This window comes from Hordeum vulgare, chromosome 3H, assembly GCF_904849725.1.
Source record: "Hordeum vulgare subsp. vulgare chromosome 3H, MorexV3_pseudomolecules_assembly, whole genome shotgun sequence".
Lineage (NCBI taxonomy): Eukaryota > Viridiplantae > Streptophyta > Magnoliopsida > Poales > Poaceae > Hordeum > Hordeum vulgare.
In genome coordinates this window covers 583,184,933-583,206,949 of record NC_058520.1, presented here as the reverse complement: position 1 = coordinate 583,206,949, position 22,017 = coordinate 583,184,933, and the positions used below count along the sequence as shown (strand labels likewise).

The 22,017-nt window shown below is 39.7% G+C and overlaps 2 protein-coding genes across 2 annotated transcripts; one reads left to right on the top strand and one right to left on the bottom strand.

Annotated features, from left to right (window-relative positions):
* The first annotated feature begins 5,032 nt into the window (after window positions 1–5,032).
* LOC123440781 (rapid alkalinization factor-like) lies at window positions 5,033–5,929 on the top strand. The gene has a single exon (XM_045117329.1). It carries the CDS (start codon window positions 5,240–5,242, stop codon window positions 5,591–5,593), a length of 354 nt encoding a protein of 117 aa, XP_044973264.1. The 5' UTR covers window positions 5,033–5,239; the 3' UTR covers window positions 5,594–5,929.
* Window positions 5,930–20,408: 14,479 nt separating this feature from the next.
* Window positions 20,409–21,153, bottom strand: LOC123440780 (mulatexin-like). Its single transcript, XM_045117328.1, has 2 exons — window positions 21,044–21,153; window positions 20,409–20,934 (listed from the first exon to the last, which is right to left on the bottom strand). The coding sequence occupies exons 1-2, from the start codon at window positions 21,105–21,107 to the stop codon at window positions 20,570–20,572; spliced, it is 429 nt and encodes a 142-aa protein (XP_044973263.1). The 5' UTR covers window positions 21,108–21,153; the 3' UTR covers window positions 20,409–20,569.
* Window positions 21,154–22,017: the final 864 nt, after the last annotated feature.

Below are 22,017 nucleotides of genomic sequence, written 5' to 3'. Positions count from 1 at the left end.
ATCTCTACAAGGTCTTATATTTAAAAACGTAGGGAGTATATTGTGAAGATACTATTTCAATATGATATTAACATTTTCTTAAAATGTCACGGACATATATGTGGAACATGGACCATGTCATTTTCTTACTGTTTCTATATTAAAATTGTTTGTATGAACACCTAATATTATTTTATACAAGGTGACGATTAAACATAATAATAAGCAGTTAAAATGTTATGTTAGAACTTTTCTTTTAAGAAAAGTAAGAAAAGGAACTTACATGATGAACTTTCTTTGAATGAAACGAAACATATTTATATATTGACGACCATTATTATTTATACATTATTATAATATTTGTATATAATGCTAAATAATATATTTTTGGAACGTGCAAACATTATCTCTGGATGTCGCATAATTGTTTTCGATTTGTACTAATTTTTGGAACATACTGGAACATTTTGTTTACGTTGTTTAAACAGCTGTAAAACTTTCACGGACATTTAGTGAAATTTGTTAGCATTTTTAATATTTCATGAGCATTTTTCCTATATAGTACAATGTTTCTTTCAAAGTTACAAGAACATTTTCTACACTTCATGCTACTAGGTTGGAGGCCTACAGGTGAGCCTAGCCACTATCTCGTATATACCGGGATATAGCCGCTCCCTTGGCGGCAAAGAGGCTAAGCCACGCGTCCAGTCGGGGTGGGGTGGGGTGGGGCTCACTACGTCGCCCTTGTATTTTTGTTCACCAAATGCTACTATTTTCTAAGGTTTTTTCTGTAGGTCATGTTTATTTCTTTTTAGAGATTTTTTTGTTTTTCTGTGTTTATTTCTTTTTTCCTCTTTGCGGTTTTTCTTGTTCTTCCAGGTTTGAATTTCTTTTACCTCATGGTTCTTTCGGCCTTTTTTCCTTCTGCACTTTTCCCTTTTCACAAATTTCTATACCATCACATTTCTAATATATGGTGCATATTGTTCAGGTACGCAAATAACATATTTGAATAATAATAATAATAATACAGTTTTAAAATAGTTTAGCTCCAGAAAATATAATATCATATTTTTTGGTAAAACCAAATAGAATAAACAATTAAAAAAAACACTGAAGTGAGCACGTCATAGCGGACCTACCTATTTGTGGATCACTTCAGGCATCGTCTCAGCTATTTCAAACCAAACAAGTGTCAAGTAGGTGGTCTCGACGCAACGAGCGTCAATTCAGATAAGGAAATCAGTACTAAGGAGTGCCTTTTGCAAAGGTTACCCTAAACTCCCTCCGCTGGTAACAACTGATTAAATACATGTGCATCACTCATCGTCACCAAAGAGTTTACGTGGGTTTTTCTCACCCGAGCGTGAGAGATGGGAGACTCCATGTTTGTGTCATCTTGGATCTGTCTTTAAAATGAGATATCTCATGAACAATTGATCCAAACTACAAACCCTCTTCACTGTTATATTTATCGCGTCAAGATCTTTAAAACTAGATCTCATGTTGATAAATTTTGATAGTTTTTTATGATGGAAAATTTGTGCTCCCAAAATACGCAAAAATGTGTTCCATGTTGTACTAACGTCTGCTTCCAACTCAAATAACATGTGCACTCATATGAATTAAGCACAATTGTTCTCCCATCAGAAAGCACACTTTTTTCTCCTCGTGGGAGGACACATGCTTTTCCATGTGAACTAACTTGTGCTCCATGCTGTAGCGCACAAAAAAATAGAGAGAATAAAAAAAACCAAAAAATTCAACAATCCAATCTTAGAAAGTCATAAAAAAACTGGCTACGACGGGCAAAGCATCCCACGTGTGACACATGCCAATATCAGGGAGCAGCAAGCGGAGCCCTCCATGTCAGGAAAAGTGGCCCGCATGGGGTGCCCGTTAGTTAGCGGGTCCCTCAAATAGGTCATCGGGGAGAGCTACCAACCCCTCCCCCCCCCCCTCTCTCTCTCTCTCTTAAGGATAAGCTCTCCTTGGGATTATGGGTGGCCAAAAATAAGTTGCCCTCGTACTCAGGTTATTCCGGTAGCCAAATTTAAAATTTTATTTTTTCAAACCTACTAATTAAGGATTAACTCGTAGGTTTGTAAAAAAATTAGGTTGAGCTGCCAGAATAAGCTTCGTAGATGGCAATATATTTTGACACCTATCTATAAGCCCAAAAAAATTGGCCCTAATTATCGCAGAACCCATGATATTACATGTGTGTCGGTGGTTCGGATATGATCGGACCCAACAGAAATACCTTGCTTAGGTGGGTGCAGGTAGGTCCGACCATTGTGAGACACACATCTGCCTTGTGTGTAGAAGGTCCGTAGTGGGTCGGCCAAGTAATACTTAGTTATCCCGCTATGCATTTTTCTTTCGTTTGTTTTCTTACTTTTAGTTTTATGAAATAAAAAATAGTTCCTTATTTTTTTAAGTTTGCCTCACATCTAAAAATTGTTCATGCAGTGTAAAGAAATTGTGCATGCAAACTTTAAGTCATTTTCGTTCCTTAACAAATGGCTTGTCATATTTCAAATAAGTTCACATGGTTTTAAATTTCGATAATTACATTTTTTAAATTATTTTTATGTTCACGTAGTTTCTAAAAAATGTTCATAGAATGCAAAATTATTTCATGGCATCCATAAACTGTCACACGTTTAAAATATGTTTGGTGATATTCCAGAAAAATATCCGTGAAAATCTAAAACTATCTCCATACATTTCAGAAAAATATTTAACATGTGTTTAGAAAATGTTTACCATGTATTTAAATAAGAATTAATGTCCATTTCACAAATGTTCAACATGTATCCGGATAAATATCCAACATGCTCATATTTTAAATGTCCATCATGTATTTTGAAAAGTATTCATCATAAAATTAAAAAAACATGTATCCGGTGTTTCGAAAATGTGCACATTGTATTTAATTATTTTTTCGCAAATATTTAAATCCCTCATGTATTTTTTAATTGTCTATTATATATTTCACAACTGCACATCATATACTGTGGTAATATTGTATTTATAATTGCTCAGAGTATATATATTTTAGATAATTCACATGTACAGAAAGGATGGTAAAACAATAATAAATAAATTTAAGGCATTTTAAAATGAATTAAAAAATAAAACCAATAAGAAAATATTTCTAAAAGAGAAAAGACAAAGTGAAACAAGAACCCATTGGAACCCGCAAATTGGGCTAGCAGCGAGAGGATGCATGTGTTGTTTGGCCCAACAAGCAGGCCTAGCTCTAGTTCTATATACCCTAAAATATTTGGTCAAAAAATAATATACCCCCAAATAATCAAAATAATAAGAGCAACACATAATTTTTTTTGCAGTCCAAATAGTTAATTAAGTATGCTCGTTTGCCTCCCCTAACACTAGGTGGCTAGGGCAAACTTTTCCGTGTAGATTTCACAAGTGAGCCTGCGGATTCACCTCCTCTCTATCAGTCACTCCCGTAGCCGGTGATGGAGAGGGGAATCCCGGTACTCTCGCTCCGGCTAATAGTTTAGGTAAGTGTTTTTAGTCCTCGCGGCTGTAGCGCTAGGACGGATGGCGACGCTTCTTTTTCCTGTTACCGAGCCCCGATCCTCCTCGAGTTCATCCATCTAGACGTAGTCGATGGAGCTTCGACATAGATTTCTGACTTCTCCGTTGGGCGATGAGGTTAGGGTTTCTCATCATGTGGTGAGATTTGGTGTTAGATGTTTTAGATCTATGACAGGGTTCCACGGCCGACGACTGCGGCTCCATGGCAATGGTCCTTATGGCACGTACACGAAGACTTACCGGCTGACACCGACAAAGTCAAGCCGACTCCAACAAGACAGCGGCGCGTCGGCGCTCGTTTTGGCGTCGGTGGTCTCAAAATCTGTCTACATATTCTTTTCCTTACATTTGAGATGTCTTGTACTTTCGATGATTTTTTTACAGTAGACCTATCCTTTCTTGGAAGACAAAAAAAAATGCAAACAGTTATGTGTCTAGAAGGCCAGATTTGATGAGGGGCAGCAGAGCATGTCCCATTTGAATCTGCCCATCATGGAAATGTCAGATCAGATTCATCTTCTTTAAACTAGCTGTGTTTCAGCTGGCTGATGCAGCTGCACATACAGGATACAGCCAAAGATATGCTTAACAAATTCACGTGCCCGCCCCGCCCGCGGACAAAACCTCCCTCGTATCCTATTGCCCCGGAGCAGACGCGCCATGTTACTACGTCAAGATCGTCGTCGTTAGCCGCTGCTGCCCGGGCTGCTAATCACTGTAAACAAGTGCAGTTAAAAGATATCGTCAGAATCCACACGCAGGTTTTGTAGTACATTGGGCACAGTAACTTGAGCAAGCCACTCCGTAGCAAGTGAGGATAGGGTTCTTGGCTCGGAGGTTTGATCGAGGCTAAGGAAAGAAAAGTCAGTGTCCTAGAGCGCATGTGGATCGTGTATTAATAATCACAACGAAGTACGCACATCTTGTACTGCCATTTGATCTTCAATTTGGCATGTTCTTACGGCCGGCCGGACGCCCTAATTAACACTACCTCACGGATCTGGCCAACCGTTTGCGTTGAATGTTGATCGCCAGGAGCCAAAGGACATCGGTCCTCCTCGTGTCAGTAAATGGGGGTTTGCTTGTTTTCATTTTGTTAATTTCAAATTAGAAAATTTTCCCAGTAGAATTGTGTGAAGTAGTACTAACATCTGAGGAGCTCTCAAAGAAAATAACAAAATTGGTGCTAAAAAGTTCACAAAACTTTGAGGTGTGATTTTGTCTTTTTTAATGAGGGCTCCTCGAATGTCATTATTCGATGAAATTTTACAAGATCCATGAACATATGCTGGATTTTGATGTCTCAATTTCTTAGATTTTTAAAATGTTGTTTGTGTTTTTTCGTATTTTTTGAAAAACTCGATCGGGTGTAGTACATCCAAGAGTAGCCACAACTTTCCGATAGTACAAGGATTACAGGTTGAAAAGTCAGTCACTGCCGCGTATTTTGATTGATTCTCACTGCCTCTCCGCATTAAGATTTAAGAACTCGAATGATTTCTTTAAGCGACTGTCCTGATGGGATCTTAACTGCACTGCACCCCGGCCACTACCCCCACACGTCGACACACGAGCACAAGAACAAAGGCAGTAGCACTGCAGCATTACACTAGTGTCATTGCTCGATCAGCTAGCTAGTAGCATCGATCCCCGCCCGGCCCGGAGCGCAGCATCTGGCAGGGTGCGCGAGATGGCGCCGCCGCTGCCGCGCCGCGCCGTCATCGTCGCCATTGCCGTTGCCGCGCTGCTCGTCCTCGTTGTCGCAGCCGAGCTCGATGCGGGCAGCAGCAGGTGGGTGGCGGAGGATTACGGCGGCGGCGCCGCCATGCAGGCGGCCTGCAGGGTGGAGGACGAGGAGGGGTGCGGCGGGGAGGCGACGGCCCGGAGGCACCTGGGCGGGAACAACTACATCGGCTACGACGCGCTGCGGCGCAACGCCGTGCCCTGCTCGTACCGCGGCGCGTCCTACTACAACTGCCGCCCCGGCGGGCAGGCCAACCCCTACTCCCGCGGCTGCTCCTCCATCACCCGCTGCAGAGGCTAGCTATCCGCGCGTACGGCTTCCTCCTACCTCGTCGATCGCCGCCGCCGTCGTCGGCTGCTCGTCCGGCGGTTCTTGTAGGATCTTGTAAGTTGTAAGACACGTTCCATTGATTTTCTCCTTCTTCTTCTTCTTCTTCTTCCCGTCTGTGGATCTTGTTTCGGGTTTCATTATACCGGATTCAGTCCGAGATTGATTCGTTGAGCAAATCATCCGTGGCTACTTTTGTAATCGGAGGCAATGCATGCATGCATGTACCGATGGATCGATCGTGAAATTAATGTTGCGTACTGATTCGTTCGAGCTGTACTGTAAGATGAGTAATGCTGAATTTCTCATGCGTTGCTCTCGCCTCGATTGATTGTTCTACCGTCTGTCTGACACGAAATAGTATTTTACTGCTACGGTGCATGTTTTAAGCTTTTATAATCGAGTTCAGTGTTTTCAGATTGTCTGTAGCGTACGTACGCGATCGGTACGTAAATAAATCCGTGGTCCTGGAGGCAAGGAATCGCACTACTCCTGGACGGATCGATCGATCGATCGCGTTGATGCTGCCACTTGCCAGTATAATTTATTAGTGCGATGCATTGCACATGAAGCGTTCGAGCTGCATAGGAACTGGCGCACCGACAGCCTCTGGAGCGCACGAGACTTTAGTGTTTTGTTTGAGCCCAGATCGGAAGTGGGCAGATGCAGCTAGAGTAGGATAACCACACGACAGTGCCGGCTAGTTGATGATGGATCACTTATTCACTGTTCCATTCCACAAGTTGTCATACCGCCGCGTGAGAGCCATCTGCAACAGCTCCCCACTTTTTCCTGAAAGTCAGACGGACAGCTCGAACATAGCCTGAATCCAAAATTATCACCAAACCGCCCATATGTGGGGCGGATATGTACCGACGGTGTTTTTTTTTTTTGAGAAACACCTTGTAACTTTATTTATACCCATAACATTTACAGGTACATTGATTTCGACTTAAGATCCAAAAAAATTCAATGTAACTCCTACGATTAAGAATTACAATGAATCTCTTGAAAGCATCTTCTTCGTTGTATCAATCTCTGCTAAAAAAAATACTTCAAAAACTTCGGTAAAGAGATTGTAATTAGACTGGAGCAACGATGTCACTCTTTCACTCGTATGAACATTATAAATAATGGTTTTCGTAAGTGCTCTGAGTCGCCCATTCAAAAAGATGAGAAGCCTTGATCGATGAACGTATTTGGACCGGGAATGCTCCCTTAGAAGGGCTGGGTGTCGAATCACTGTATCTTCACAATCGTGTTGATGAAAGATTTCATCTCCACAAAGAAACAAATCAACAAAAGAAACTTCCTACATCGACTTAAACTCATCAGATCCGAATAATCGGATCTACAGGGACATAAAACTCTCTAACCTTATGGCATCGCCAAAAGGACGAGAAGAAATTTATTCCCACAAAACTATGACGATCACTAGACGTTAACGAAGAACATAGATGTCTTGAAGATCCGAGGTCCCCCCACCTCTCAGCGCGAAGATGGCAGCCGAAGGTGTGGGGACCTAAATTTGTTAGATGGCGGCAGCGATTGCGGTTCGAGAAACCCTCCTCCTCTTTCTCGCCGTACCGACGGCATTTGAAGATAGACCCATCTTTGATCTCACATAATCTCGTCCCTATCCCCACCTTGCATCAAACCCTAACCATTTGTCTCACTCTACTTCACTTTCAGTCCGCTCCATTCTATACCTTTTCATCTTTTCCGGCCATCTCCGGCATGGCTAGTAGCGGACCTAAGTCCGGTCAATTTAAAACCGTTGACTAGGAGTTTGTCGCATGTTCGGACAAGAAGGAGAGAGCCCTCCCGGTTGCGGTCCGCAGCTCCTTAGAGGATGCGGCAGCTTTGGGGTGGGGCCACGCCGCCAAGGATCCACCAGGCGGAAGCCTTAACCGCCACTTCGTTTAGGATCCAACGGTGGCGGCGTCCGTCTAACATAACCATTCACCGCATGTTCATTCTGTCACCGCATCATGCAATGTGGTTGAGTGGGTCCCGAACAAAAAGTTTTGATGCCCTAGCGCTTGGCCCTTGTTCCTACGACGCCAACCTCGAAAACCGAGGCCAATGACAGCAATGCTCGAGGCCCTGGATGCCCAAGATGCGAAAGTTGTGGACATGCAGTCGTGGTTGAGGAACGACGTACCCATTGTGACAAGGAGAATTATCAAAAGTTTCAACATTTAAAACATCTGTACGTCAAAAATTGTTGTTGGAATTTTAAAAAATGTTCAAGTTTTTTAAAGATGCGAACGCACATTCCATCCCCATTGGACAATGAGTTTTATGGGAGCTCCTAATCGGCGCTTTAAGCGACGGTTAGGATAACTGACACATGCAACACTCGTAGCTAAGTTGTTTCTGCAATCGGCCCATTCTCGTCTTTTCGACGCTAAGAAAAGTTTTTGTTTTGTTCAGTGGGAGTACGACCTCCTCTCGTCATCAACAACAGCAAGGGGCAGTCACTAGACCGAGCTCTCTTTGATGACCCTTACTAGGAAAGAGTTCTACTTGACATTCGCATAGTACAACATTAAGATATATTATTATATACCTTATATAATTTATATGAGAAGAAATTTAAACTTTTGAAAGAAATTCAATAAACTTTTTGAAATCATGTATTTTCAAAAAAATAAAAAAAATGAAACGATTCATACACACTGAAACGATTCAATAAACTTCACAAAATTGTATTTTTCCCATGAAATTTCGAAATAGTTCCACAAATTCGAAAAAGATCATCAAATATAAAAAACGTTCATTGAAATTTTAAAATATGGTTCATCGGATTGGAAAAAAAGATCATCTATTTTGAAAAAAGTTCATCAAAATTTTAAAAAGGTTTATCAAAATTAAAAAAAGTTCATGAATTTTGAAAAAGTCCATTGGAATTGAAAAAGAAGTCATTGATTTTGAAAAAATTTAACTGAATTTGAAAAGTAATCATCTAATTTTTTAAAAGTTCATTAATTTATAAAAATAGATCACCAATTTAAAAAAACGCATTAAAAAAAGAAGCGAACTAGAGAAGAAAATATGAAAGGAAGAAGCGAGGTATCTTTACCAAACGCTGGGTGACGGTCCGGTGGTTAGGGAGAAGCCCTTGTAACCAAAGGGGTTGCTGGTTTAAACCCTGGCTGCCGCACCTTTTTACGTTTCTAGAAACCAGAAAATCAAAACATAAAAGGAAAAATCTAATTAATGACGCAGCATACTGTCTCTCCTATGCGGCGGCATGGGATACATACGCGCTCTCGATCATGCCGCCAGGAAAAGGCAGCGCAAGCATAAATAGTATAAAGAAAGTACAAAATAATACATGTTACGAGAAAGTACAAAGGAAGCTAGCATGGTTTTTGCCATAATGCGCCTAGTTCACTCTCTTTTCCCATGCATGCATGGATGACGTCAACAAGATTTTCATTAATGTTTGAAATTCCAAAAGATTTAGCTTCAAAACCATTAATTAGACTGATATTTTATTTTTACCGTTGTCTTTGTCGTGATAAGATCTTCAAAACTAGATCTCATATCGACATATCCCGACCATTTTCTTTTGTCCGTATTTGCCACTTTGTTTCACTTACTTGTCATATTATTAACCTCTTACTTGCCTGACAAAAATAACTTAATTACCATATTTTTTTATGTCATTTCAAACAAAGCTTGCTAGTTTAACTATGCCGACTTGTCATATTTACTAACAATTATCAGAATTTCTTGTGGTCGTGGGTTTTAAATATGCCGAGTTGTCATATTTTTGCACGTTATCGTTCCAAAAAAGTTGTTTGTGCTTGCCCGTTCGATTATGTCGAGATGTCATATTTATACGTAATTTCCAAAAAATATGAAGATTAATTATATTTTTATCAAACAAGTAAGTACTTACTAATATGACAAGTAAGTTCTATGAATATGATAAGTACAAGCAAAAAAAAGTTATCGAGACATGTCGATATGGAATCTAGTTTTGAAGATTTTATCGAAACAAAGTCAACGCGAAATCGGATCATTGTTCGAATTAATGGTTTTAAAGATAAAACTTTTTGAATTTCGATCATTTAAAACAAATCTGATGACATCATTAAATGCATGTCAAGGAGAGAGGAGTTTGACCGTAGGATCGCAATGCTTTTTTGAAGTCATCTGATTAATAGAGAAATGCTACTTTTTTCATTAGAAGGATGATTAGCTAGGCCGCCGGACGACAAGGCGCAGGTTTGGCGCCCCTGCGTAGTGTTGTCCAACATAAAAATGGGCCATCTTATCTGGAAGTGTTGCATGCGTCTGTTTGTAAAATACAAATTAATAGACGCGTGCAGGCGTGCAGCGCCAAATAAGAATCGTCAAGTTTTATAGTGATGTGGCTTGCTGCAACGTCTTCCGAATGGGCCGGTCCAATCGGTGACGCTCCTTTCGTTAAAACAGAAAAACGCTATTTCACCCTTTTTGCGTTAAATAGTTGGGCAAACGCACAGAGACGCGATCAACTGGACCGGCCCGTCTCTCTCTGCAGGTAGTTTCGATTTCTGCTTCATTTTTTTGTCCTTTGTTCTGTTTCTTTTTTTATTTTATTTTTTATTTTTTGGTTTTTCGGCTTCTGTTTTTTTTCTGGTTAATTTTGAAACTAAGTTCATGCTTTAAAATTGTTCTTGAAACGAAGAAAACGTTCTTTATTTTAAGAAAAATCTAAATTTAAAATATTTTGTCATTTTTCAAAAACATTCATAGCTTCAAAAATATTCAGGATCTTTGAAAGTTTCCTTTTTAATTTTTTTCTTCACTTTTGTTCCTTTTCCTATTTTTCAGTTTGACATTTTATAGTTTTTGTTTTGAATTTCATAGAATGTTCTCATATTCACAGTTTATATTTAAATGTCCGTGCTTCAGAAAATGTACCTGCTTACAGAATGTGTTCATCTTTTCAAAAATGTTTGTGTTTGAAAAACTATTCTCATATTCAAAAAACTGCATGATTTTTGAAAAAAAATGATCGTTTTTCATAAGTTGTTCGCAATCTTAAGAAAATTGTTCTTCTTTTCACATTTTTATAAAAAATGTTCCTGTTCTACGAAAAATATTTCGATTTTGTTCACAAATTTCAAACTTATTCACATTTCGTTCACCAATTCTAAAATTATTCTTGATTTTGTTAAAAAAATTCTCGGTTTCAAAATTTGTTCTAAAAAAGCAATAAATGATCGTGTTTAAAAAAATTATTCATGATTTTTTTTGGAAACACGAACGTTTCTGAAAGGTTGTGAATAATTACCGAAGCGGGAACATTAATTGAACTCATGTACACTTTTTGAAACGGAACATTTTTTGAACTTACGTACATTTTTTGGAAAGGAAAACCTTTTTTAGAAAATGAAGAACATTTTCTGAAATCCATGAACATTTTTAAATCATGAATATTTTCAGAATTGATGAAAAAAATTTGAACAAGTTTTCCATTTGTGAACAATTTTAAAAAACAAAGGATTTTCGTAAAACATGACTTTTTTTCATTGTTGAGGAAATCGTTAACTGGTAGCCGCTCGGTTGGCTGTCGAGTAGGGGATTAATGGGCTAATCGCTGAGTTAACCAACCATTTAATCAATTAATCAAACGATTTTTTGATTTATCGGCTACTCGGTGACCCTCGGAGTAGGGATTAATCAGCTGAGTTCCTGAACAGGGCTTTTTTATACAAATGTGAAAACAATAAAATTCTGACCCAGCTTTTTTAGGAAATAATTGTAATAAATATTTTTCTATTTTTTTCAAATTGTAGAACATTTATTCAAATGCCAGAATATTCACCATTTTTTGGAACATTTTTTTGAAAAATACAAAATATTTTCATAAAAAATTCAGATTTCTTTTCTGAAATTCCAGTGCATTGTTTTCAAATTCTGGAACATTTTTTTCCAAAATCGGGAACAGTTTTTCAAATTCTGAAACATTTTTAAATTTCCGGCAGTTTTTTAAAAAATTGGCAAAACATTTTTTGAAATGCCGGGACACCTTTTCAAATTCCGAAACATTTTTCAGAATTCTTGAATTTGTGTTTTAAATACCTTTTTTCTTTAAAATTCTGGAACATGTTTTCGAATTTTAGAACATTTTTGAAACAGAAGCAGAAAAAAAGAAACAATAAAGAAAAAAGAAAACAAAAAAAATTTAAAACGAGTTCAGGAAATCTTCTAGAAAGTTCCCAAAACCGGCTGGAAAAGTCTAGAATGTTCTCAAAATAGATAAAAACCAGCTGGAAATCTTTGAAAGATTCCTAAAACCGGAATCGCTGTAACAGGTGAACGGACCGGCCCAACTTAACTCTTCGATCGGCAGCCTGTGCGAAAGGTCGACAATTTGACACAATATGTGTCAAATAGGATATTCCCACGCAGCTAGCCACTAGCCAATGTTCTGTTTGTGGGCAATTCCTATTTGACGCGCGCAGGCAGCATAGGAGAACGCTATTTGCATCAAGAAGTCGTGGCTTCGCACAGGGAGTGCCGCTATCTGGGCCGGCCCATTACCGTTGCAGGGATTTTGGTTTTAGGAACCTTTTAGACTTTTTAAAATGGGATTTTCCGGCTTTCGGAAATTTCTAGAAGGTTCTCTGAACAGGTTTTTTATTATTTTTATTTTTTCTTCGTTATTCTTTCCTGTTTTTTTGTTTCTCTTTTAAAAATGTTCTTGATTTTCAAATAATGTTAAAGATTATCAGAAATTGTTCTTCAAGTTTGAAAAATAATTTTGTTTTCTACAAAATTAATTTAGATTTTTGAAGAATGTACTGGGCTTTCAGAAAATGTTCTTCAAATTCGGAAAATGTTTTTTTTTCATTTTTTGAAACAAATATCCTAAATTTTCAGAAAATGTTAAGGATTTTCAGAAAATGTACTCGCTTTTCAAGAAATGTTCTCTAAATTCGGAAAATGTTTCTGTATTTTTATAAATCAATGTTGTGGTTTTCAGAAAATATTCTGAATTTTCAAACAATATTCGGGATTTTTAGATATTGTTCCTTCAATTCGAAAAATGCCTTTTATTTTTAGAAAAATGTTCTAGATTTTCAAACAAAATACTGCAAATGTTCAACATATGTTAGGAAAAATTTCAACAGATATTAGAAAAATGTTAAGCAGATATTACAAAAATTTTAATGTGTATTTTTCAAAAAATCAAAATAAGAAATGACACTTAATACTTCACGCCTCATATATATATATATATCAAGTAAGCACACTAGATAGACTGGATATTCACAATCGTTTAGGATAGCGATGTCGCTAGTTCAATCCCTCGAACGTGCATTCTTTTTGGTTATTTGTTTACTTCTGTGAAGCTCGTTATCTCCTAAAGGGCCGGCAAATTCGGGGAGCTGCTACCTGCCCCTCATTGTAGCAGGGCCCTGCGCCGCAAGGGGGGGGGGGGGGTTGACTGGTCTGGCCAGCTCCGTTTCCTTTTTTTCTGTTGCTTTTTTCCTATGCTGTTCATTTACTTTTTCGGTTCATTTTTCTTTCTTTTTTTTTTCCTTTTTTTGTATTCGAAGCAAAAAAAATGGAGGTGTCGAGCCCCTCCTTCGGGTCAAGATGTTCACCTGGTTGGCCGACCTAGACCGATGTTGGACGGCAGCAAGACTTGCTCGCCACGGCCTACCACACAATGACCAGTATGCCCTTCGTGACCAAGCCGACGAAACCATGCAGCACATCATCATAGGCTGTCCTTTCTCGAGGAAAGTTTGGCACGAGGTGATGTCTTGGGTGCAAGCCACCATCCATCCACCCTCCGGCCACGAGGGGTTCTTTCCATGGTGCACGACGTCCATCCTGGACTCCCCCACTGGCTATCGCAAGGGCTTGGCCACTTTGGCAACCCTCATGGCGTGCTTCATTGGAAGGCAGCGCAACCGCTGCATCTTTGACGGCAGCAACCTTCCATCTCCTGGCTTACCGCGTCTATCCAGGATGTGGCCAGATCCTGGGCCAGGGCGGACGCACACCGATTTAGATTGTTACTGTCATAGGTGTCTAGGGTTGTACTTGGGCTGAGCAGCCCGTCATCATTGTTCTGCAACTCTCTGTCTTGTCTTATGTGTACAAGACCCTGAGTTGCACCCTCTCCTTCACTGTACATTATACACCCACCTTCCCCTATCAATGAACTTGAATATTCGCGAAAGAAAATAGTATCAGTTTGGTTGTTTTTATATGTGTTAAACTCGAATAATATTTCTAGAATATTTTTTACCCTGTTTACACTTTATCAGTATATGGAGAGGAAGTTTATATGCTCAAAATCTATACATATCGTTTGCGACATTTGAGTTTGCATGTCTTTAGTGGATTTATATTACCATGTGTGTCTTTAGTGCGTTTAAATTACCATGGGTGTCTTTAGTGGGTTTAGATTACCATGACATGCCTTTCTTCTTATTTCATTTATACCAGATTGGAGGAGGGAGGAACGTACTATGCTTAAATGTTGATGCCTTGATACTGAACATGCAGATCTATAACAGATTAGGCAACATGAATCCTATTTAAACTGATGCCTTGATACTGAACATGCAGATCAGGTCATATGCTTCGGGTTGCGTTGTTGATGTGTACGAATGTCGTTCTTTTGAGCTTTTGGCGATAATGTCGATACAGAATATTCAATTATCTCTTAACGTCAAATTTAGTCTGTATAAAGAAAGGCATATTCCATCCACGGCAATAGTTAGTTTTAGTTCTCAAATTCCTAATTTTGAAATCATGATGTTTTTGCCATACAAAAGAATTAGGTAGAAAAAGTTGTGTCTCAAGTGATACTAAAAAAAAAACTTAATTTATTTTCTCAGATTTGAAATTTATAGATGATTTTTTTCAGGTTATCCGATCACAGTTCCAGTTCTTAAGGATGTACCAGTCCAATCTTCTGATGCTCGCTGTAAGTTTCCCCATCTCCGGTTTGACATTTGATGAACACACATTTTCATCAATTATTCTTCAACATGAATCTTCTTGGATTGATAAAGCGAACGTATGCTTCAGTTCAAAAGATATTTCTAGCTTCTGTCGTATAGCTAGCTAGGCATACATGTTTGCACTTTCCAACTTTATGATGACTTTGTGCTCTATACCCACTCGGAAGAATTGAGTATAAGAAGTATCATCTATTGTGTCGTCTATTGTGGAAAAGGCAAAGCTTGCCTAAATTCCCGTCTGAGCATTTTCATGGCAATATTTTTTGTGTTTCCCCTTTTTTTCCATGAAAATACCATGTTCCAGTTCCAGCCTTGATTCGTTCGTTACTAAACACTATTGTTAGCTCCTTCCTTCGTCCAATAATATAAGATCGTTTTACAAGCTGTTTTAGCTTGCAAAACATTCTTATATTATGGGACGGAGGGAGTACTAAACTAGTAAGTTTCCGGAAAAATAATTTTTTTATTATGTGGGTCAAAGCGCATTAACTCAATTAACAATAGGTTTGTTCTTTGACAACAATTTAATTTCGTGGTCAGGTAAATTTGATTTTTTGCAGATAGGTCATTTTTCAGTGTTAAGTGGCATTGGATAATGAGCTATTTCAGGTTTGATGAGTTTAATGATTAATTTCTCTTCTATTATCTCTTAGTGGTTACTGGTTAGCAACGGATGATAATATTTTTAGATGACATAAAGTTGAAATCTTGATTTCCACTCAGTGGAACTGGAGAGTGGTTGCTGCTAGGTTTGATAGGCAGAGACAGAGTACATCACATTATGCTCCTTCCATGAGATAAATTCGAACGTTAACCTGAGGTTTTCACATATACATAGCTTCGTCACATATACATACCTTAAGATTATATTTCTTTACCCATTTGGTTATCTTAGTGTGTCATTTTTGTGATAGGTCTAAGTTATAACTCCGGCATTTGTCTCGCTTTATGGCACTATAATTGGATGTTTATTGGTTATAACTTCGCTATTTGTGTCGGACATGTCATCTAGACAAATTTGGTGTTTTGTCTTACAATTCATAAATGAAACCATGGTGGAATATCTGTTTGCTCAAACATTTCGAACCGTAAAGGTATTTTAGGATAATCTTTGTTATTTTTTATGGCATATGATTGTATAAGAATCCTGTTGTAGGCCCCTGTTCGCTGACTATGGTGCCATTTGTATGGAGAAATCATGTTTACTGATTAGAACTCCAGAGAATGCCATGAGAATGGGAACCTCAACCTGACTTTTTGATGCTCTCGCATAGACTACCTGTTAGAATATACTTTGGGTTTAAAGAAAAAGATAAGGAGGAGAGATCGAATGGGTTTAAACAATGTATTACTTGTTTTGTACTTCAAGCCTCTATCCCTCATGTATTCTATATATCCTCCATATGAGGGTCACATCACAACACACAATATTCATCATCCCACAATCTCCAAATGGTATTAAAGCGGTTAGTCTCACGACGCCAATCGTAGGACCTTCCACCAATTCCGCAGCGCGCCGCCCCCGGGGAGATGAATCTCCTCTCTTCCGGGGCGCGACATCCAATTTGATTGAAGATTAGATCGGTTCATAGATTAGATCATTTCTATAGATTAGGTCAACTCAGTTTTCAAAATTCTGTTAGATTAGGTTTCCTTTAGCCACCGAATAAACTCGACAAACCCTCAAAATCTGGTGAAAATCAATGCAGAATTCGGCATCCAGAACTCCATCGCGTCTCCGGCGGCAACGACATGCGGCACGACTGCATCGGCACGGCGTCACTATGGTCCTACATGGCCACATAGTCCTGGAAAAACCGATGTGTGCATGATGGGCTTCCTACGGTCTTGGCAAAACCGACGACACCCTCTGACATCCGCAAGGTGCATCGTCCATATCTGCAGCTCCGTCATAGCGCATTTTTTGCGCCTCCGGCTTTGTGCGGCTTCATCATCTATGACGATCACACATCGACCACGACTACCTCGACCACGGCTACATCACCATGATCGGCTACCTTGACACCGACATTAATGGCTACGTCTACAACAACTCATAGGCAGCAACTCCAGCCAATAGCGTCTGTGTCGTCACTATAGCGTCCATGTCACTCCGGCTGTGACTACGGGAGTGAATATAGGAGAAGGCAGGAAGGTATCAGAAGGGGACGCAGTCACCGTCCTATGTGTCGATCCATCAGAGACGCAGTTGATGATGGCGCAGCGAAGAGGACGACAAAAATACAAGACTTCAAATTCAATCGCAAGCGTCCGATTCACTCCAACTACAACTGAGGGAGAATGTTAGAATATACTTTAGATTTAAAGATAGAGATAAGGAGTAGAGATCGAATAGGTTTAAACCATGTATTACTTATCTTGTACTTCAAGCCTCTACCCCTCATGTATTTTATATATATCCCATATAAGGATCATATCAATACACATGATATTAGCCATCCTACAATTTCTACACTACCTCCTAGCACTTAGAACGATGAGAGTAGCTTTTCCATTGTCCTACTTGGAAGCAGCTATTTGCTGATTTCAGAGTAAATGAGAAAACGAATTGTAGTTACGTACTATCTGGGCCGGCAACTCAAAACCATCATTATGGCTAAATGACCTTATTGTTTTGGCCTTTCAATCTTCTGATTTACCTTCTCTTATGATAGCCCAGTCTGCCAAGATTGGAATTTGATATTTGCCTCTAAGGTTGCGCTCTCTGTATATCTCTGAACTGTTGTTCTTTCGTCGGTAATAATAATGGTGTGGCTACGCTGTCATTTCTTTCACCATGCATATGTAACAGCCCGAGCTAAGACGCCTTTCATTTATTTTAAATCTCGTCATATGTTTTATTTGTTAGTCGTATTCATCATCACATTATTCACATTGTCCGCATTACATCGATACTTTATTGCGTTCATTTTTTAAAACTTACATCCATTCGTAGTTGTCGGCTCTCTCCATTCTCATAGATAACCATTTCGTGATCAAACACACCCGCACGCGCGACCATCCCCGCCGACATGCACGGAAGCTCATGAGACGAGGACATGGATGCCCTTGTTGGCACAAACCCCAGATCAATCCTCCTGGCAACGCACGACGAGCAGTCCACCGGCGACGCAAACGTCGGACTAAAGTAGACCAAGGAAACATCATGATTTTTTCGGTGACGAACGCCGCGGCACACAAACGTCTGTATCTTGGCTTTATTTCTCACAACGACCCGAACACATACTCTGAGGTACGCACGCATACACGCGGCACAACCTAGGAGAACTCTCACGTCGACCGAACGTACCGGACGTACATCACGGTCCCGACAAAGACTACATCTTCCTTAAGCCCCTCTCACATGGCTCGGCTCATACCGTACACGGCAACACACCCACACCACACATCAGTACATGGGAAGGGGTTTTTATACCCAGGCTAGCACACACAAGCTAGCCTCCACGCCCACTACTTGCCCACGTACATGCTAACTGGCCACTACATTAGGCCACTAACTAACCCACACACATACATGCACTAACTAACTTTGACTCCACTTTATCTGGACTGACCAGATCACCACGGAACAAGCAAACCAGCTGGCTTTGTAGCCATCGGCACAACAGTGCCTGCACCCACCTCACGCATGCCAGCGACTCGTTCTCGAGCGGCTCACCCGCGACCTGGACCTGTACGCCTCGCCACGATCTGCATGCTCTGTCGACACTGTGTGCGGGCATGGCTTAGTGCCAACTACCCTTGCATGCTTTCCGAGCTCCTCGGCCACGACCCTGTGCACCACTCGGTCCTGCTCGCTCGGCTCGCCATCGACGTCGATGGGCGATTCACCTACGCGATGGGCGAGCCATTTGGATCCAAGGACTGCTTCACAGTGAGTACACAGGCGGACTGGAAGCCCGCCGCCGCCTACGACGGCATTTTTCTTTCAAATATGCAAACACTGTTTGCTGAGTTCCAGCATTGGACTACTCGGCAAAGAAATCACAGCCATTGTATGCCGTTCCGTTCGCTAACAATTGTTTGCCGAGTGCATGTATTTCAAACTCGGCAATATTTTTTTATGCCTTCGCCGTGTTCGCGTGGAAAAGAACTTGATAATGTTAGCATTGTTGAGTGGTGTCCTGTCTGCCGAGTTTGAACTCACCAAAGTCTTGGCCGTGTTGATTTTAGGCTTCGCCGAGTTTGCAAGTAAGTGGGCGAACTTCTCAATTCCAGTAGAGCGACAACCACTAGGCGAACGAGGAGTGAGGCGGCACCGGTGAATTTTCTCGGATGCGAGGAGAGAGACGTGATCAGGAGCGATGTGGTCGGGGAGATGGGGCGTGTGGACATGTGTTTGTGGGTCGTGGGATCTAATAATCCTTTTGCCTTTGCTTTTTTTCCAAGCATGGATGGGAGGATTGGTGGGCTGGGTGGGAGCCTGGGAGGGACCAACGAAGGGTCGCATCATGAAAAAAAAAAGGTGTACCAATATTATTACTACTAGTCATGCACCCGTGCAGTAAATCTCATAAGGATACATAATTATTAACAAAATTTGATCAACATGTAAAACTCATGAGGTAAATGTCAGATATCGTACAACTGAGCAGATGGTAAGTTACTCAAACAAATGATAAAACAACACTAAAGCATGTGTATTATGAGCTTTCTTGTTGGATGGAGTGCAAATATTTTCCCATCTATGTTACACCACCTACTATGGGGTGGAGAAACTGTGTATTAATTTGTTACATTAGGCAAGATACACATCTTCCTGGTTACAACATAATACATATAATTTGCATCCGCATTGTATTGAATATGTAATACATCTCGGAAAAAGTTAGAAGAAAGATATACTACACGCACCGACTGCTCAACAACATTTGAAATGATAAGCATATGTTTTTTTCATACACAAAATGATTAGAAGGGTACTGAGTGTTCTTTGAGATCAAAAGCAATGCTACACATACGTGTCTATCATAATCAAATTACATATTACAACATCTTGGAATAGTTGGGATTTTTTCCCCCTATAAATTAAGAAGTTATTGGGAGTGATAAATTTAGAATTGAAGTTGGTGCTGAAATATTCCTATTTGAAATAATCAATCCTCTCGCTTGCCAACTGTTAGTACAAAAAAAATTCTTCAATTATGTTTCTTTACGTACACTCATAGATCTTTTTATCCATAATAACGTATGCACATTTTCTTAATTATGTTACTAATTGATAATTTCATATATTAAATTAATGACCCGAGCAGTGGTGATATCTGGAAGTCATTGATAGGAGATATTTGTAAATTTGTTTATGATTTTTTTGGCTGGGCCTTCTTATTGTACATGTAGATTGAAATTTCTTTTTCAATCAGCATAAGCTTCCTGTTTAATACGCAAAAAAAGCTTCATATTTAATTGTCAGGCTTGAGGACTCCTTATTTTTAGGATTATTTTTTCATCTGAAATCGTACGTGAAAGTGGTCTCTTGTTTTGGAAATAAGAGTGATGTGGGCTCTTTTATTATATAATTTGTGATGTGGGCTCCTTTCTTAGCTTGGGACATGGAGTTCTTTTATAAGTCATAGTCTTCTAATATATCATGACCGTTAAATGTTAAATCTAATGGTTAAATTAATTTTAATGATGTGAATTAATGTGGAGGATTGAAAGGTGCATCCAATTATTAAATATAAGATAATATATCATGACCGTTCAATGTTAAATCTAATGGTTAAATTAATTTTAATGATGTGAATTAATATGGAGGATTGAAAGGTGCATCCAATTACTAAATATAAGATATAAGAAAGATTCATTATTATTCTCACACAATCAATATTATGCATATGTAAGACAAGTGTTAATTAATTCCTCTCTTATTAAAATCATTTGCCCACTGGTTGGCAGCTGGCGGTGGCTTCTTCTTCTTGTTGTCTCTCAAGGGCGGCTCTCACATGTCACGTTCATATGGGGGCGGCGGCGGCTTCTTCGTAGGGCCTTTGGATGGCGGCTCTGGCAACTCGGGTTCAGCCGGCGGTGGCTCTGGCACGTCAGGTTCCGACGGTGGTGCCGGGCCTTTGCCGCATGGGAATGTACACACGCACTTCGTTTTCTCCTTCTCCTTCTTAGGTGGTTTGCGAAAGATGCGATTGTCGTTGTCTTCGTTGAGCTCATCGCCAACAAGTGACTTTGTACTGGAGCAGAACCCACCCTTGAAGTGCTCTTTGTGACAGGTCGCGGTGCAGCGCACATTCTTGCAAGGGCCTTTGCCTTTGTACAACTTGCTAGGGGACATGCATACCCGAGCCTCCGTACCTGCGTGTGGCATAGAATTAACGTGTGCACCAAAAAATTATATTAGCAATTGTTTCATCAATTTGATCTTAACTTGCATGGATTGGTAAAATCTACTATATGGACTTACAAAAGGCCATGAGGAGAAAGGCCAGCGTGAAGGCAGCAAGCATCTGGGCGCCACTGAACGCCATGGCGAAGTGCTGAAAAGAAGTCGTTCGAATGGTGGTGTGAGGAGAAGAACGGGATCGAGTGCTATTTATTGGACCCCTCTTGGGTCTGCATTCGATGCGTTAGAGTATATGGAAATTCAAATATTGGATACAAGCATTTGTGTAATGTCTTAGAGGACATGGAAATCAAAATATTGGAAACAAGCATTTGTGTAATGTCTTAGAGGATATAGAAATCCAAATGTTGGATACAAGCATTTGTGTAATGTCTTAGAGGATATGGAAATCCAAATATTGGATACAAGAATTTGTGTATTGTATCTATCATCAATAATTAATCATGTGTATCTAATTATACGCTTCTGCTATCCCATAAAAAAAACTTCTGCTGCCTCTGAGCGCAACTACATTGATGGCAGTGTAAGAGCAAAACACAAATAATATTTGCCTACTCAAAATTGATTACGTGAAAACATTTCCTGTGAGAGTACTAATCTGGAAAACAAATTCTATTAAGGCCATCTCTCATGCAAAACGCATACAAAGGTGCTTAGATAAAATAAAAGATATGGCTATATCTCAGTCGACTGAGACTTAATGAAGTTTCAGTCAAGTGAAAAATGTGTAGGAAAGAAGAAAATAAATAATTACATGGATCTTCATGTAAGATCTAACGAATAGAGCATCGATTAAGAGTTCACCGAAATAAGAATGAGTAAAAAATAATTGCCGAGCACTTTGTGTTTCAACGCCCAGATCGAAAGGTCGTGGTTGGATGGATGGTTAGAGTGATAGTAGAAAATAGGCCTTTAGACCGAAGCATTAGTCCCGGTTGGCTTTTGGACCGGGACTAATGCTGCCACTAGTCCCGGTTCTTGAGGCTAGGATTTAGTCCCGGTTTATGAGGAACCTAAGACCAACCGGGACTAAA

Bases quoted from the DNA above. Each gene is read 5' to 3' on its own strand.
- LOC123440780 (XM_045117328.1), bottom strand. From the start codon at position 21,107: ATGGCGTTCAGTGGCGCCCAGATGCTTGCTGCCTTCACGCTGGCCTTT. The intron at 20,935-21,043 runs GTAAGTCCATAT...TGCCACACGCAG, and splicing joins CTTTCTCCTCATGGCCTTTT to GTACGGAGGCTCGGGTATGC.
- LOC123440781 (XM_045117329.1), top strand. From the start codon at position 5,240: ATGGCGCCGCCGCTGCCGCGCCGCGCCGTCATCGTCGCCATTGCCGTT.